Here is a 15,827-nt window from a genome sequence, read left to right as displayed (position 1 = left end):
AACATAATTCAAAAAAATTTATAGAACATGAAACCTAGAAACCGTACTCAACATGCATTTGTAGATAAGCACTTCTACTTTGCCCTTGACACAAGAACATTCAGTAGAGCATTATTCAATTGTAGTGGTCTTACAACTATGTTACCTAAAGAATATGTCACATACCAACTCCAGAGGTGTTTAGACAAATTATCTATCAACTTGCTCTACTAACATAGATGTTGCTTCCTATGATAATTTGACTATTTGGCATAAACAAAAGCTAGATAGATGTTCAACATACCCACAAAACCTTTTCCAAATGGCCTTGAAAGAAACAATTATGTAGTAGTAGTGTTCCTATACACACATCAACAAACACCCTTTTGACAGTTTAGTTTTTCCTTTCCACTTCAAAAAGAGTGACAAGCCTTTCATGCATCAAGAATCATCGTCATCTCGCAGGGATCTTTTATAAAATGCCTTCACTTCATGACCAATAGTCTTGAGTTCTTCAGTAACAGCTTCAACACCATGTGCAACTTTCCCTAAAATTGAAGGATTCTCCTTTTTATCCTCGTCATCATCACCATCATCTTCATCAATAGGTCGGTCTCGAAACATGCTATAGGGTTTTATGACATCATCATACTCAGGCAAGCCTCTTGCTTTGGTTCCCCCTTTAGCATCCTTGCTTGCCTTTGCATCTTGACCACTACAAAAGGAGATACTCGACTGTTATATTACTACCAAGCAATGTGCCATGCAAACTCTTTCTCAACAGATAATAACCAAATGAACAAGAAAAGCAACTATGGAACATCATTATCTCAAAATGATAAAGAAATGGGTCATTTTGCCTGTCAAACACAGCGCTATGACCAGTAAAGAGAACCTAAGTTATTGATTAAGCAGGCCCCTGAAAATTGCCTCTCTCTGACCATTCATCTTATCTTTCCTTACACCCACTCTGTTCTTGTTATAATCAGTTGTTCTACAGCATAGCTTAATCTGTTCTTTCCAGTTCACTGCAATGGCATTCCTTCTCCGTTTCAGTTCAGTGTCCAGTAATATATAACAGGCAATGCCCACAGCCATGGACAGGTGGAAGGGTTGCAGCATGGGCAGAGGAAGCTGCAGGACAGGTAGAACAAGGACCAGAAAGTATAGGTCCCTGGTTTGAGATGCAGATATCATGAACAGCACTGATCATCTTTGATTAAAACTCGATATTTGACAGGACAGGTCGATTTCTGTGCATCAAAGTGGAGCTGGAAATACAGTGTGGATACACATTTAAAGTAGCAATTCCTGATGTATACGCTCATATTACTGCTGTAATATAGATATAAGACAACCATCTCCACTTTATATTCATCCATCTGTTTTGTTTACAATTGGTATCAAAACTGATTTGTGATGATGACCAGGTTAAGGAGTGAAGAGCCAAAGATCAACAGACAGTCCGTCGTTATGTCAGATTGATGATTGCAACAAAATCTTGTTAGCCACAATCACCCATATTTCAAGATACAGTCAAAGAATCCCATCTTCAGTCTCTGGCTTTACCACAAGGTTGAAGCTTTGGTGGGGGAGGTAGGGGTTGCAGACTTGAAATTTTCTCTCCTTAGAGAAACAAGGAATTCTTCACCACGGCAGCAACTGGAGGTAGCACCATGGAAGTGTGTAATGTGCATGCCAGGAACATGCATGCAAGATAGGTGAGCTGGAGTCACAGCCACTAATTCTAGGTGGATCACATTTTGTGCATGTTAACCCTTTTGCAGAGTTTGCTCTCACATTCTTGGTATGGCTTCCTTAACAGGATGAGACGCCAGTCAGAAGGCATGCACACTACAAAGCAGGATTCAACGGCTAAACCTCACAAGCTACAGGAATTCATGGTCTACACAAGCCTAGCCCATGTTAAGTGTGGATAAAGAGGATTTACTGCATGGCTAGAGATGAGGCAAATCAGTCTTCACACTCCACCCACAATTGTTGAAGTTGGTGTGTGCCATCTCATGGACTCTGAATTGATGCCCTAAATTTCATGTTTTGCTCTCCCTAGTAGTTTGAACTGTCACTTAAGAGAGTTGTTACAGCCAGGAACCTAGGACCGTAGTGTCCCTTGGGTTAGGGTTTTTTTAATTTAATCATGGTTAGATCACTTATGGTTAGGGTTGTCTATAAAAGGACATTTTGTGCAACCCTAGCATAGAAAGTGTGGCATTATTTATTGTGGTCTTTCGAGCATTGTACCTTCTTTCTATCATTAGAGCATTGGCTTTCATTGTGATTGAGAATCAATGTGCTTCCTTTTTTTTCGTAATAGGATCAATCCCCTCCTCCCTTCTCTCTCTCTCTCTCAACCAGCTCAAGCAAAACCACAAGAAAGACATGAGGGCTTGTGGTATGCATAGGTCGAGCAGTGGCTCACAATATATGGGACCCACATTGACCACCTCCCCCCCTTCCAATATGACCCTCACTCCCCCTCCATACACCTCTCTTGCACTGAGAGGAACTCGATCATGCAATAGGATCTCTACCAAATGCACATACAAAAAACATGGATCTCAACCCAGCAACCCCTTCCCTCAAAGATGTCATACTATTGAGACTAATTTTATAAACAAGGACTACAGTAAATGGCTTCATTGAGAGACCTAGATACCTAGACATATACATGCCACATGAGATGCAAATAGCCATTGGCCAAATCAAGGCCGCCTCTCATCAGCTTGCCCATATCCCTAGAACCAACATGATCTTCAAACTATGCTAGGAGGGAGTGGAGAGAGTCCATGCTAGATACCCCACATTATATAGAGGAGACATTACCCTCAAACTAGTCATGGAGTCTCCAAACCAGCCACATTTGGACCACTTCCTATTTGAGATTTAGAGGCTCCACACATCACTACTCTAAGCAAGCACCCTGCAAAGAGGGGTTAGACAAGCACAACTCACCAATTTTTTCCAAACAATGACTACACATACTACATGTACATACAGGTGACAATCCAAAGGGATAATTTGATACTCCTTTAATTTGCACTATATATCAATGATCATCATTTCTCACATCACATTTTGATATCTAGTGATGATTATCATCGTACATGGTTAGGCCAACAGTGAAATCAAAGCAGCTACTCCATAGCCATTTCTTGTAATCATCTCTTGCACAATCATCACCATTGAAAGCCACACCCATAGTTGCCTCCGTACGTCGTATGGTACTGAACAAACTATATGATTCATATCATACGATACGGTACATAACTGTAGATTTTTCGTATGGTCAAACTAACTGTTTTTTGCTGCCATGTCTAGCATGCTTCTACGTGTTCTTGCGTGTTCTTGTATCCGTGTTGTCCTCCATGGCACTTTAGGGGGGTGGGAAGCCTTGGATACTTCTGCCAAAGTGAAGCGATGCCGAAGCGTATGACCAAAACAAAGAGTGAGCACAGAGAAAGAGACAGTGAAACACAGAAAATCTGTAGTGAAGAATGTTGTATAAGGATGCAGATATATACAAGGGTGCAAAGAGAATGTCTCCACCTCAAAGATCTCAATCTTCGAGAATCTCGAGGGCAATCTCCACGGTCTGCAGCCTGAAAATTGAGAGCACAAGTATCAAAGAATGTGAAGACAAAGGCCATTCAATAGGCCAAAAAGAATACACCATAAAATATAGGTTAGGTGCATTAAATGCAGCCGACTGGACAGAAAAACTATCCGACCGGACACGTCTCCAGCCTGCCGATGTCAGCTGCCATGTGGACTGCCTGCTGCATGCCACATGGACTGCCTGTTGTACTTGCTGCATGGACTGCCTGCTGCATCTGTTGCACCTGCCTATCCAAGGAATGTCAAGGTCTAACACCCCCTCTCAAATCCTAGACACGGCAGAAGGCTAAGGGATCACAAGTAAAGCCAAAGGAAGTGCCTTTATAAACAAGTCGGAAAGATTGTCCTCTGTCTTGTAGTAGACCAAGGAAATAGTCACATCCAGAATCTTCTCCCGAACGAAATGGTACTAGATCTCAATATAATTCGTCTGAGCATGAAACACAAGGTTCCTGGCGAAGACAATGTAATTCTCATTGTTGCACTAAAGAACAGTAGGACCTTGTTGTAGGCAGCCAAGCTCCTCCAAGAGCCTAAGAACCACATTGTCTCACATGTAGTAGAAGACGCCGCCCGATACTCTACCTCAATCGAAGATAAGGCAACCGTGGATTGCTTCTTGCTGCTCCATGAAACAACACCAACCCCCAAGGTAAAGCAATAACCTATTGTGGACCTCCGATGATCCACATTGCCAACCCTATTTGAATCACTCCATCCTATAAGTACCAAGTTTGCATCACCTGTACCTGGTGGATAATAGATCCCAAGATCGAGGGTCCCTTGTAGGAACCGCAAAATCCTCTGAGCAGCCTACCAATGCACCATCTTGGGTTCACTCATAAACCCAGCTAGCACACCTGCAACATAACATAAGTCAACACAAGTATTGAGAAGCCAGATCAAGGAGAAAACCAACTGCCTATAACAAGTAGCATCCGCCAAAGGAGAATCAGAATGAGCTACAACCTTCCAATTCAGGTCCATAGGAGTCGTAAGAGACTTGCATCCCTCCATCTCATACGTAGCCAAGAGCTCTTGTACATACCGCCGTTGTGAAATAAAGATCCCCCTCGTTATCTAATAGATCTCATGACCTAAAAAGAAGTGAAGAAGTCCCATGTCTGTTGTCTCAAACTTCTCATGAAGTGTTGCCTTTGTTTGCTCGACCATCTCAGTATGGTCACCTATCACAATCAAGTCGTCCACATAAAGGACAAACAACACACAACCTCCACCTGAGGTGAACATAAAGCTGGGGATCGGCTTTGGAACGCCGATATCCCAATTTCTCTTAAGAGGAACAAGTCAATCTTCTCATTCCAAGCACGAGGAGCCTGCTTACAGCCATAGAGAGCCTTCCTCAACCTGTACACCTTACCGTTAGAAGAACCGAAGCCTGGGGGCTGGTCAACATAGATCTCCTCCTTCAACTCCCCATTTAAGAAGGCAAACTTCATATCCAGCTAATAGATAGGCCATCGCCTATAGCTAGCAAAGGTAAGAATTGTGCAAATAGTAGCCATCCCAACTGTAGAAGCAAAAGCATCATGGAATTCAATGCCTAGGCACTATGCAAAACCTTTAGCAACAAGGCAGGCTTTGTGCTTGCCCAACGTGCCATCACTGCAGTACTTAGTCTTAAAGACCCATTTGACTCCAATGATCTTCTTATGAGGAGGCTTCAGCACAAGGTACCAAGTGTCATTCCTCTCAATCGACTCCAGCTCCTGCTCCATCGCTTTCCACCAATGATCACATTGTAAAGCCTCCTTCACAGAGGTGGGCTCCCGATCCTACATGACACAAGTCATCAAATAGTAGTTAGTGTAAACAAGCTCGATGTGGTGTGTCTGGTTTCTCCGAGAACGCCCTGGGCCATCCTATGGCTGCCACTCCTCAGGGACCCTCTTAATCCTTGCATCACGAAGAGTGTCACTGTTGGGTGTAAAGGCCCTTTACACACTCTCCCATGTATATATTACATAGAAACATGAAACGGGGAACGGGAACGGGGAACGGGGACGGAGACGGAGACGGGAACGCCAAACTTAGGGAACGGGGACGTGGGAACGGGAACGGCATTTAAAAAATCAAAATTCATGAAAAAAATAATAATATTTCACTCATAATCCATGTGGACTCTGGAGTGTTAAAACTTAAAACCAAGGTATATAATCCACAAGGACAAATCATTTTAAGTTTTAACTTTAAGATATCATGCATTATTCTAAAACTACTCATTAGAAATTGAATTGCAACTTACAAGGCTCAAGAGGTAAGCTATTCAATTATAAATAATAAAATCCATAACACATATGTCAAAAATCATAAATGATAAAACAATGAACAATGAACTAAACTTAAAAGTCTAAGCTAAAAGAAAATTCCTATGGTACCATTGCCAAAAAACTTAAAAGATTACAAATATGAATTGAAGTCTAATCTTTGAAAGAACATGCTCATTGCCCCAAAAAAGACTGCAAATATAAAGTCTAATCTCTAGACTAAAGCAAAATGCGGCATGCCAAAATAGCCCAAAGGGCAACTGCAAGACTGCAAGACTCAAGTACAAATATAATATCGGCGTGGCACAACTGTCAACAACCCAAGTGTCACAGTGTCATCAATGATCATAATATCATATATAATGTAAATGTGTCATGTATCATGAGACTCGTGATAAATAAGCTAAATCAATGATCATGATCATGATCTGAGGCTACTCTAGCCACTCCTGAAGTGCCAACCTCATCATCATGTGTACCATGAATTGCTGCATCTCCCTCAACATCAGCATGTGTCTCCTCTTCTTGCTGCATCTCCCACTCTGTGAATGGATCAGGCTTTGTTGTCATACTGTTACATAACATCCTCAAATTAGCACTAACGAATACTAGATCGTTTGCCCTCTCCACACCAAGACGGTTCCTCTTCTTTGAAGCAATGTGAGCGTAGGTACTCCACAATTGCTCCAAACAAGAGGAGCTAACTGACTGACTCAAAATACGGATGGCTAGTTGCTGCAACTCAGGACCATCCGAACCATAGTCCTCCCACCACAAAGCTGCCCCAATCTTACAGCGATCCTCCTGTGCATCCCCACAACCAAAAGAACCCCGAAAGGTCCTATAACATGAAAGCTGATCTCTGATCTTTCGTCTAGTGCCATGATCAGGCACTAGACGAGACAATATAAGTCTCCATGCATCCATAACCTCACTATCATTCTCCTGAACCTTGCCCTGGAACTCAGGATCCACAACAAATGCAGCTGCATGCATGGGTGAGCTATAGGAGTTCCACCTCGTCACAACTAAATGGTGTATTTCCTCATATGCCTCATCATTTGGTACCAACTCCTGCAACTTTTCATTCAGCCTGTCCATAGCCTCATATACCTTGCCAATGCAAGGTTGCATAGCATCCATAACCCTCAATAAATGTATAATGGGTGATACCATAGCATCTATCAGCTTTACATCATCCCAAAAAGTGGAGTTATTTGCTTTCCCCAAGCATAAGATACCTGTAGGAGTATCTGTCAATGTTGATGAGGTAAACTCATCACTAAGAAATAACTGCCTCAAGGCACCACTGCATTCTCTTAACCTGCCTAGCATCAAGAAGTTAAAGGCAAATCTGGTATCAGAGTATTTTAAAAGTGTCTTCTTCGACCGCAAAGAGAAGTGATGGCGAAGAAACTGGTGATTCAAAACAAAGCTAACCATTTGAGCTCCTTGCTCTATGACAGGTGCAATCCATGACAGGTTACCAATATCCTTTAGTAGGTTGTTCAAGCAATGAGCCATACAATATGAAACTGTGATATGTGGATAATATCCCTGAATAATAGCACCTGCTGCCCTATTTGCAGGCTCTCCATCTGCAACAAATCCCACAACATGCTCTGGGCCAATAAGCTCAACACCTGTAACCCACTCTGCTGCAAGTACATCTGCTGACTTTCCTGTCCCCGATGCATCATGTAAAGATATAAAATACATTTCCCCACGAGAATAAGCAACCATACCATGAATGGATCGCTTGCGTGTATCACTCCAACCATCAGCAATCAAAGAAACTCCATTTTTAGCCCACATACTCTTTCTAGTCACTGTTGCTTGCTCAACAAGGCGCTTTTCCTTGTCAAGCAAAGTGGTATGATGGAGGTACATACGAAGGGCCACACTCACCAATCTTCTTGCACATCAATTTAAAATACTCTGACCTGGCTGCACGAAATTGAATGTAGTCATGATAAAAAAAGCGTGCCACTGATGTATCCACCTCTTCCTTCTTCTTGGGATCCCAACTAGCATCAAGTGTGCTTTGTCTACGCGCAACATGTGGCGTTGTTGATGCCATGGCCGATGCAATGCCTGTAGTAGGTGTGGAGGTAGCACTTCCTGATACTGACCCTGCTCTAGATACATCTGATGGGGATGGTGTCACAAAAGTTGCAGGGTCAACTGCAACACGTCGTGGTCTAGATGCAAGATAAGCTTGTTGACCTGCTACACGGTCACGAAGCTCCCTTTGTTTCTCCGAGGTCACATTTGGACAAAACTGCACCTCTGAATTTGGCTCATGTAGGAGATGAGCTCGGACCTGATTATGCATAAATATTAAAATTTAAAATGGAACAAGTGGCAATTGGTAGTCCATATTCTAATATTTAAGTAACTTTGAAAAATTAAAATCAATAAAAATTTGAAATACAAATGCTCGGCTCAATGGATTACCTTGTTTGCTCCACTAGTTCGCTTGTATGGGCAAAGCTTGCAAGTCCATGGTCGAGATCCTCCACCACTCAAAGGGCGGTCAGCATTTACTTCTTCCCACCATGACCAATCATCAGACCTTCTTCCTCGACCACCAACCCGACGAGCGGGGCCGGAAGATGAAGCCATTTATGATTTCAGGCTGAAAATTGAAGGCCTTAGGTTCAAGAGTCGAGAGAAGGAAAAATTGAAGGCTGAAAAGATTATTGAAGGCTCGAGAGAAGGGAGAAGGCTCAAGAGTCAAGACTCACTCAAGAATCGAGAGAGAAGGGAAAGGGAGAGAAGGGAGAAGAAGAAGAAGCTTCATGGAAGAAGGAAGAAGAGAAGGGAGAAGTGAAGAGAAGGTAGAAGGAAGAAGAGAAGGAAGAGAAGGAAGAGAAGAAAGAGAAAGAAGAGAAAGAAGAAGAAGGAAGAGAAGGAAGAGAAGGAAGAGGTTGGAGATGGGAGGAGAAAGAAGAGAAAGAAGAAGAAGGAAGAGAGGGAAGAGAAGGAAGAGAAGAAAGAAGAAGAAGGAAGAGAAAGAAGGTAGCTGGGCCCTGGGGCCTGGGGGCAGGATGCAGGCGGGTCTCGCGAGCAGAATGCAGGGCCTCAGGCAGAAGCAAGCGGGAGCAGGAGAACTCGGCCAGGCGGGAGCAGGAGAACTGGATATCCTGCACTAGGGGTATCATGACACTCAAAGAGTATCTGGCGTCTTATTTCTTCATCTTTTGGGATGCATACCCTACCCTTGTAGAGTAAATAACCATTATCAATGGTAAAATTCTTCCACTTGAATCCCATTTGAGCAACCCTTGATGCTCCATTTCCTTGTTAAACATTCTTAGATGTTCCTTCCTCAGTGGAGACCCTTTCATTTGGATCCCCATTTTCTATTGCTTTCCATATGTTGAAATATGCCGAATCAACCTGGCATTTCCCTTTTAAAAATTCAAGTAAGTCGGAAGTGAACTGAGTAAAACTCAATTCATTTATGGTGGGCATTCTGCTTAGCGCATTAGCCACTATATTGTACTTTCCTTTTCTATACCTTATCTCATAGTCAAACTCTTAGAGGAGTTCGGCCCATCTGGATTTATGTCCTTGTAGATCCGATTGTTCATTAAGCCACTTAATGCTTTCATGATCGGACAAGATCAAAAGTTTGGCACCGTACAGATAGTGCCTCCATTTCTTCATTGCATACAGCTCCCTCTCATAAACGGAATAATTCCGTTTTGCACGGTCTAATTTCTTGCTTTCAAAAGCAACCAATCGACCTTCTTGTAATAAGACTGCGCATACAGCCCTATCACTGGCATCAGCTTCAACCACGATTGTGAAGACGCAGCTAGCTAGGGCTCTTTCCTCCGCTTCTTGAACGTTCTTCAGCCGCCAGAGGCGATGAAAAGGTAAAATCTGCAATTAAAGGCCGTAAACGCAGCCTTCCTCCTCTTCAAACAGCAGCAAATTCACCAACTGGACTCCTTTCCCGTGCGCCCATACTTACTTCAGCCTTTGTTCTGATGCGTAGCCCTCCCGCTCGCCCTTGAATGCTGGAAACACAGCCTTGTGTCACGCTGAAATCTCCTCTTCAGGTAGGTTCTTCACTATTCACCACTCTGATACCATGTCAGAGTGCAACAATGCAGAAGTGTGGGACCAAGACTGAAAGAGTGAACACAGAGAGGAGAGAGAGAGAGAAAGAGACAGTAGAACAAGATCTGCAATCGGAAGTATGCTGAATACAAAGGAATGCAGATTTGTACTCGGGAGCAATGCGTATGTCTATGTATCTCCTCCTCGATGATGTCACCACACGAGCACACCTCGAGGATAGCAAGGCCTGATCACGATTTGATCTCCATGAATTGCTGAGTGCCTGTGAATGAATAAGAGTGTGCCAAAAGATTGGCTATATATAGCCAAGGAAAAAATAATGTCCAGCATTAGGTCTGCTAAGAGTGCTTGTGAATGCATGAGAGTGTGCCAAAAGACTGGCTATATATAGCCAAGGAAAAAATAATGTCCAACATTAGGTCGATTGCATTAAATGCAGCCAATTGCATTAAAAAATGCAAAGAAATTTGTCTGACTACTCGGCCTCTGTTCGATTGCACAGTCCTCTGCCAGTGGCATCTGCGACAGCATCTCCCACCACACGTGTGAATGTTGACCTGGCAGAAATGATGATGTGGCACCCTGCTGTTGACTTGGCAGAATTGATAATGTGGCCCCCTGTTGTTGACGTGGCACACAAATTGACCCTGAATTGCTATGCACATTGCTTGATAGAGGAAAATGCCTATGCCCAGGGGATGATCTCTAATAGCAAGAGCCTCACCTGAACCTCCATAATGTGACGGAAGCTGCCCCTGTAGTTGCAAAGTCACCTCATGCTCAAGCAGCATTGAGAACATATGAAGAAAACTAACAGGAGCCGTAGATGTCTGTGCTCGTAAACCATTTGCCACTCCAAACTCCTGAGGAAGCTTGTAGAGTACTATACCAACAAGATGTGCTTTTGATAGGCCAGGCTGCATAGTGCGAAGCTGGTCTTGGATTTGGGTAACTCGAAGAGGGGGCTGCTTTTGCATCTGTGCAAGCATTGCAGGTGAAAATATCTACAAAGACCGACTTGGAGTTCCAAGTGATCATGGACAAGAAGGTGCATGTATTACCGGCTCTTCCATCATATCAAAAGCTCGATGGTGACAATTACCGCATCTGGCGCGTGATGATGTTGGCCATCCTGGAGTCTTATGATTTGGTGGAGCATGATGGAGGAGATTAGCCAGCCCTCGATGAGAGATGAGTCCAAACTCTCTTCCAATGCTCGTGCGGAGTTGACCAAAGCCCAATCTCATTGGAACAAACTTGTAGTGACCGGGAGGCACGAAGATCGAGACAATAGGTGTTCCTTACTCACGGAGAGACAAAGAGAGTGAGAGAGAGCAGAGCAGAATGTGTACGATTTTAAGTACAATGACGAGTGTGTACCTTTAGATTTTTAGATAGATATATATATCTAAGTACAAGTAGTAAGGGTGTGTTCACACCCGAGCACATTTAAAGGCACAAGGCAACACACTTTTGTAGCCTGGAGATCCAAGAGACTACTCCTTCTCTGAAAGTAAACACATACCCAAAAGTGGACTTTCTGCAATCCGCATGACTAGCATAGTCTGCATTCGTAAAGCCAACAACAAATGCCTTCTGCTTTCCAAAGCAGATGCACAACTCCTTTGTGCCTTTAAGGTATCTCATAATACCTTTCACTGCATCCCAATGCTTCTTGCCAGGGTTTGCAATGTATCTGCTGACCACTCCCACTGCAAAGGCAACGTCAAATCGTGTAGCAACCATAGCATACATCAAACTGCCAACAACTGAAGCATATGGTATCTTGGCCATTTCGGCCTTCTCATCATCAAATCTAGGGCTATCCTCTGCACTGAATTTCACATATGGAGGCGATGGAATCCCAATCGTTTTCCCCCCCTCCATATTGAAACGCTGCAAAACCTTGGAGATATACTCCTGCTGAGATAGATAGAGTAATCCTTTCGACCTATCTCTGAGTATTCGCATGCCAAGAATGTGATTTGCATCGTCAAGATCCTTCATGTCAAAGCTGCTATCCATGAAGACTTTGCTTCAGTGAGTCCAAGGCATAAGTATCCCTGCAAACAATCAGCATGTCATCTACATACAAAACCAAGATAATTAGGTTGCCATCTATGGCCTTCTTGATATACAAGCAGTGATCCACTTGACTTCTATGGAAACCTTGAGACTACATAAATGTATCAAACTTATGACACCATTCTCTGGGTGCTTATTTCAACCCATACAAACTCATTTTGAGTTTATATACCATCTTTTCTTTTCCTTTTTCCACAAACCCTTCAGGCTCCTACATATATATGTCTTCATGCAGATAACCATGTATAAATGCAATCTTTACATCCATCTGTATGAGTTCCATATCTTCAACTGCAAGTAAGCCCAAAATGGTTCTCAATGTAGTCATCTTGACTACATGAGAGAAAATTTCATCAAAATTGATTCCTTGCTCCTACTTGTACCCCTTTGCAACCAATCTTGCTTTGTACTTTGATGAGGAACCGGAAGTGACTATCTTGTAAACCCATTTCCATAGAAGTGTTTTCTGCCCTTTAGACAACTGCGCCAAGTTCCAAGTGTCATTTTTCTCGAGAGATTCCATCTCTCACAACATGGCTTTATACCATTTCTTGCTGTCCTGTCTATCCATTGCTTCCTTGAAGCAAGACGGTTCACCACAGTTGGTCAACATGACATAATCAGCCACATTGTTTGCACCAGGAACAAATCTATCAGGTTGTCTAGTAGCCCTAGACAATCTCCTAACCCAATGATCATTGTTTGCTAGCTGTTCCTGCAAATTTCCATTTTCAGCATGCTGTCATAGCATTTCAGCCTGCAAATCAGTATTTACAGCTTGTTATCCTGGCTGTTCCTGCACATGTAGTGGCACGTTATCATGGACAATATCTTGCTAATCATTTTCAGCATCATTTTCTGCATTTACCGGTTCATTTACAGCAGGTATTTGCTACTGTACAACGGACATATTTTACTATCCAAAATGTATTTCTTCCCAAAGACCTGTTTGATAACCGATTAATCAAGTGTACGGCTGTCATAACAGCCTCTGCCCAAAAACCATGGGTTAATGCAGCATGAGACAGCATCGTATGGACCTTATCCCGTATGGTCCAATTCATACGCTCTGCAACTCCATTTTGGGGTGGATTATGAGGAACAATGAGCTTCCTCTTTATCCCTTTGTTGTCACAAAATGCCTGAAAGGCCTTGGATACATTCCCTACCATTGTCAGAGAAAGACACTTAAGTGTCTTATCTGTTTGATTTTTAGCCAATGCCGAGAATTTTTTAAACGTCTCAAGCACTTCATCCTTGCTACGAATAGGATAAACCCATACCTTCCATGTAGCATCATCGACAAAGGTAACAAAATATTTCTTTCCCCCTAAGGGTAATCCTAGCATCTTACATACATCTAAATATACTAACTCTAGAGGAGAAGATTTCAACGAAAGAGATTTTATGAGACGTCTGTGCATGTTTGCCATAAATACAATGATCACAATGCTCAAAATCAGCATAACGAAGACAAGGCAAGTAACCCAAACGAGAAAGCACTTTCGTTCCTGTCTGACTCACGTGTCCCAACCGGCCATGCCACAAAGAAACACTTGGCTGCTCGATCACAGCAACAACATGATCACGCACACTAGATACATGAAGTGGATACAAAGTATCACTCTTGCAACCTCAGGTAATAACCCTAGATCCCTTACAAATCTTCCATTTTCCATCACCAAAGGTGGTATGAAAACCATCATCATCTAGCTGCCCACATGGAGAAATGTAGTGTGCACGATTGTAGTGATAGGAAAGACCTTGTGGTCAGGCCCATTGTACAATGGTCTCAATCTACTTGACATGTATGAGAGGAGAGCACCAGAGGATGCATTAGCTGTGAATGGTAAGGTCATGGATGACCCCAAGTTGCAACAGCTTGGTTGGGCCATCTCAACTGTAGCAATTTACTTTCATCCTAGAAGCAAGGGGATCACACTCTTTCTCTTGAACAAAAAGAAAATGCAGCATTCTCTTTCATTCAATGTTGATATGCAGCTGGTTCCTTCTTGCATCTTTCCCATATGGTTGTCCTTGTATTGAGAATTAGAATTCAGAGTGTGAGCAGCTGCTGTCATCTAGAATTCTCAGTAGGCAGCTGGTTCAATAGGAAAATATTAACCCTATGACACAGCTGTTTACCAAGGATCCCATTATCTGTAGTGCTCTGTGAAATCCTGTACTGTTAAGAGCACCAATCTGAAGAACGGGTGCTACCAGATTAATGAATAACTCATTCACAAAATGACTACAAGCAAGTGTAAACTAGTTGAAACAATTTTTATTATGTTCCATTGCCCATTGATTCACAACTCTCCCAGAATATCCATACTTCTGATTTCATAATGACAACAAGCCGTTTTGTGAGATCTCCAGTGTTTGCTTGCTCCAGGCTGATAGATTGCAATGATGCGCGAAGGATCTCTCACTAAGGTAAGCCTTAATGCCCAATTGCATGTAAAATAATGAGGTACTTACGTAGCTGGGGTGTTACTGCCTCCTGCGGTTCGTTTGAAGTCTGAGAATTTGGGTGCTCCCGAAAATCCTCTGGTGCTGAATTTGGGGACCCCCTCTGCTCCTGCTCCTCCTTCCTCTATTCCTTCTTCTCCGTTTGACATGATCTGCAAGAAACAACAAAGTCAGAGACGAGCGTGTCTGTAAAAGAAGAAAGAAAATCTGTGATTGTGGAAATCATACTCTGATCTCAATGTCGTGAGGTGTCACAAGATTGCAAAGCAAGGGAAAGGCCGGGCGAGAGAGAGAGAGAGAGGTGTGTGTGCGACAGAGAGAGAGAGAGAAACAGATGTGTACTATAAGGAAAAGTATGTGCAGGCGAGAGAGAGCGAGAGAGAGAAAGAAAGAATCTATAGCCTGTGAACCTTGCCATTGATGATTGTACGTTTCTTGTCCTGGAAAAATCGATCAAAGAAGTGGGTCACAGTCTAGACTCGGATGTGGATGAACGATTGACATCATAAAGAAATCTGGACAGCCAGGTTTAACTTGAAACTTGTAAGTTGCAGCCCTTCTGTCCTGACTCCTGAGACTCCTCGGTCCTGAGGACCCGACATTAAAATTACATTCTCTCATCATCATCCGCAGGTGTTATTACCTCAGCTCTTTCTTATCATGCTGGTGGACCGGAGCTGGAAAGAGGGGGAGGCCCCCACAGTGCACACATCCCGCAGCGCCCACCAAAAACACGCTACCCACTGCAACCCGGTGCAAGTGGGGGAAGCTAACTTCCAAGTTCCTCCCCCCACACAGACGACTCTCTAAAAGATTCTTAATTTGACTCATTCAGATAATAAAGCAATAAGAGGGTAAGAGTGTCGTTTTATTGACAGTTGCAACTTGCCAGCCCTTTCATTGAAAAAGTTGAGCATGGCGAAAATCACTAGAATGACCCTCCAGCCGTGTCTCGATCAGATGACTACATATTAGCCACAACGAAGCCATGGCAAAGGCGATTTAATACTTTGACACACATTTAAATGTGCCAAAAAAGCTTGCCATCCTTTGACATAGATTGTGTCGATTTAAGGACAACATTTGGCAATCATCCGGTGGATAGTTTTTCAACTTTTATCCACATGTTGAACAAAAGTTTTTTCATTGCATTACTAATTGGGTGCCTGGGTACCACAATGGGTGTCGCAAAATGAAGGGCCATCATTTATTCGCCCCCTTTACCCTACATGTTCCTATTCCAACATGCATGGCACCCAATCACAAATTTCTCGC

The 15,827-nt window shown here is 43.0% G+C and overlaps 2 protein-coding genes across 5 annotated transcripts; both read right to left on the bottom strand.

The window, feature by feature from the left end:
• Positions 1 to 229: 229 nt before the first annotated feature.
• Positions 230 to 15,340, bottom strand: LOC148021285 (uncharacterized). Of its 3 annotated transcripts, none has more exons than XM_087699143.1 (3): positions 15,196 to 15,340; positions 14,562 to 14,704; positions 230 to 694 (listed from the first exon to the last, which is right to left on the bottom strand). In XM_087699143.1, exons 2-3 carry the CDS (start codon positions 14,699 to 14,701, stop codon positions 421 to 423), a joined length of 414 nt encoding a protein of 137 aa, XP_087555269.1. In that variant the 5' UTR covers positions 14,702 to 14,704; positions 15,196 to 15,340; the 3' UTR covers positions 230 to 420. The 3 variants fall into 3 exon arrangements, with proteins under 3 accessions (XP_087555269.1, XP_087555268.1, XP_087555267.1); XM_087699142.1 differs by lacking the exon at positions 15,196 to 15,340 and adding an exon at positions 14,963 to 15,132; XM_087699141.1 differs by lacking the exon at positions 15,196 to 15,340 and adding an exon at positions 14,781 to 14,946.
• Positions 716 to 14,545, bottom strand: LOC148021286 (uncharacterized). Of its 2 annotated transcripts, none has more exons than XM_087699139.1 (2): positions 3,522 to 14,545; positions 716 to 3,401 (listed from the first exon to the last, which is right to left on the bottom strand). In XM_087699139.1, exon 1 carries the CDS (start codon positions 7,791 to 7,793, stop codon positions 6,312 to 6,314), a length of 1,482 nt encoding a protein of 493 aa, XP_087555265.1. In that variant the 5' UTR covers positions 7,794 to 14,545; the 3' UTR covers positions 716 to 3,401; positions 3,522 to 6,311. The 2 variants fall into 2 exon arrangements, with proteins under 2 accessions (XP_087555265.1, XP_087555266.1); XM_087699140.1 differs by having other exon boundaries at positions 3,547 to 14,545.
• Positions 15,341 to 15,827: the final 487 nt, after the last annotated feature.

The sequence above is a fragment of the Lygodium microphyllum genome, chromosome 18 (assembly GCF_053477565.2).
Source record: "Lygodium microphyllum isolate KBCC chromosome 18, Lygodium_microphyllum_v1.1.10, whole genome shotgun sequence".
NCBI classification, from domain to species: domain Eukaryota; kingdom Viridiplantae; phylum Streptophyta; class Polypodiopsida; order Schizaeales; family Lygodiaceae; genus Lygodium; species Lygodium microphyllum.
Note: the sequence above shows the minus strand (reverse complement) of the source record. Positions and strands in the feature narration are given on the sequence as shown.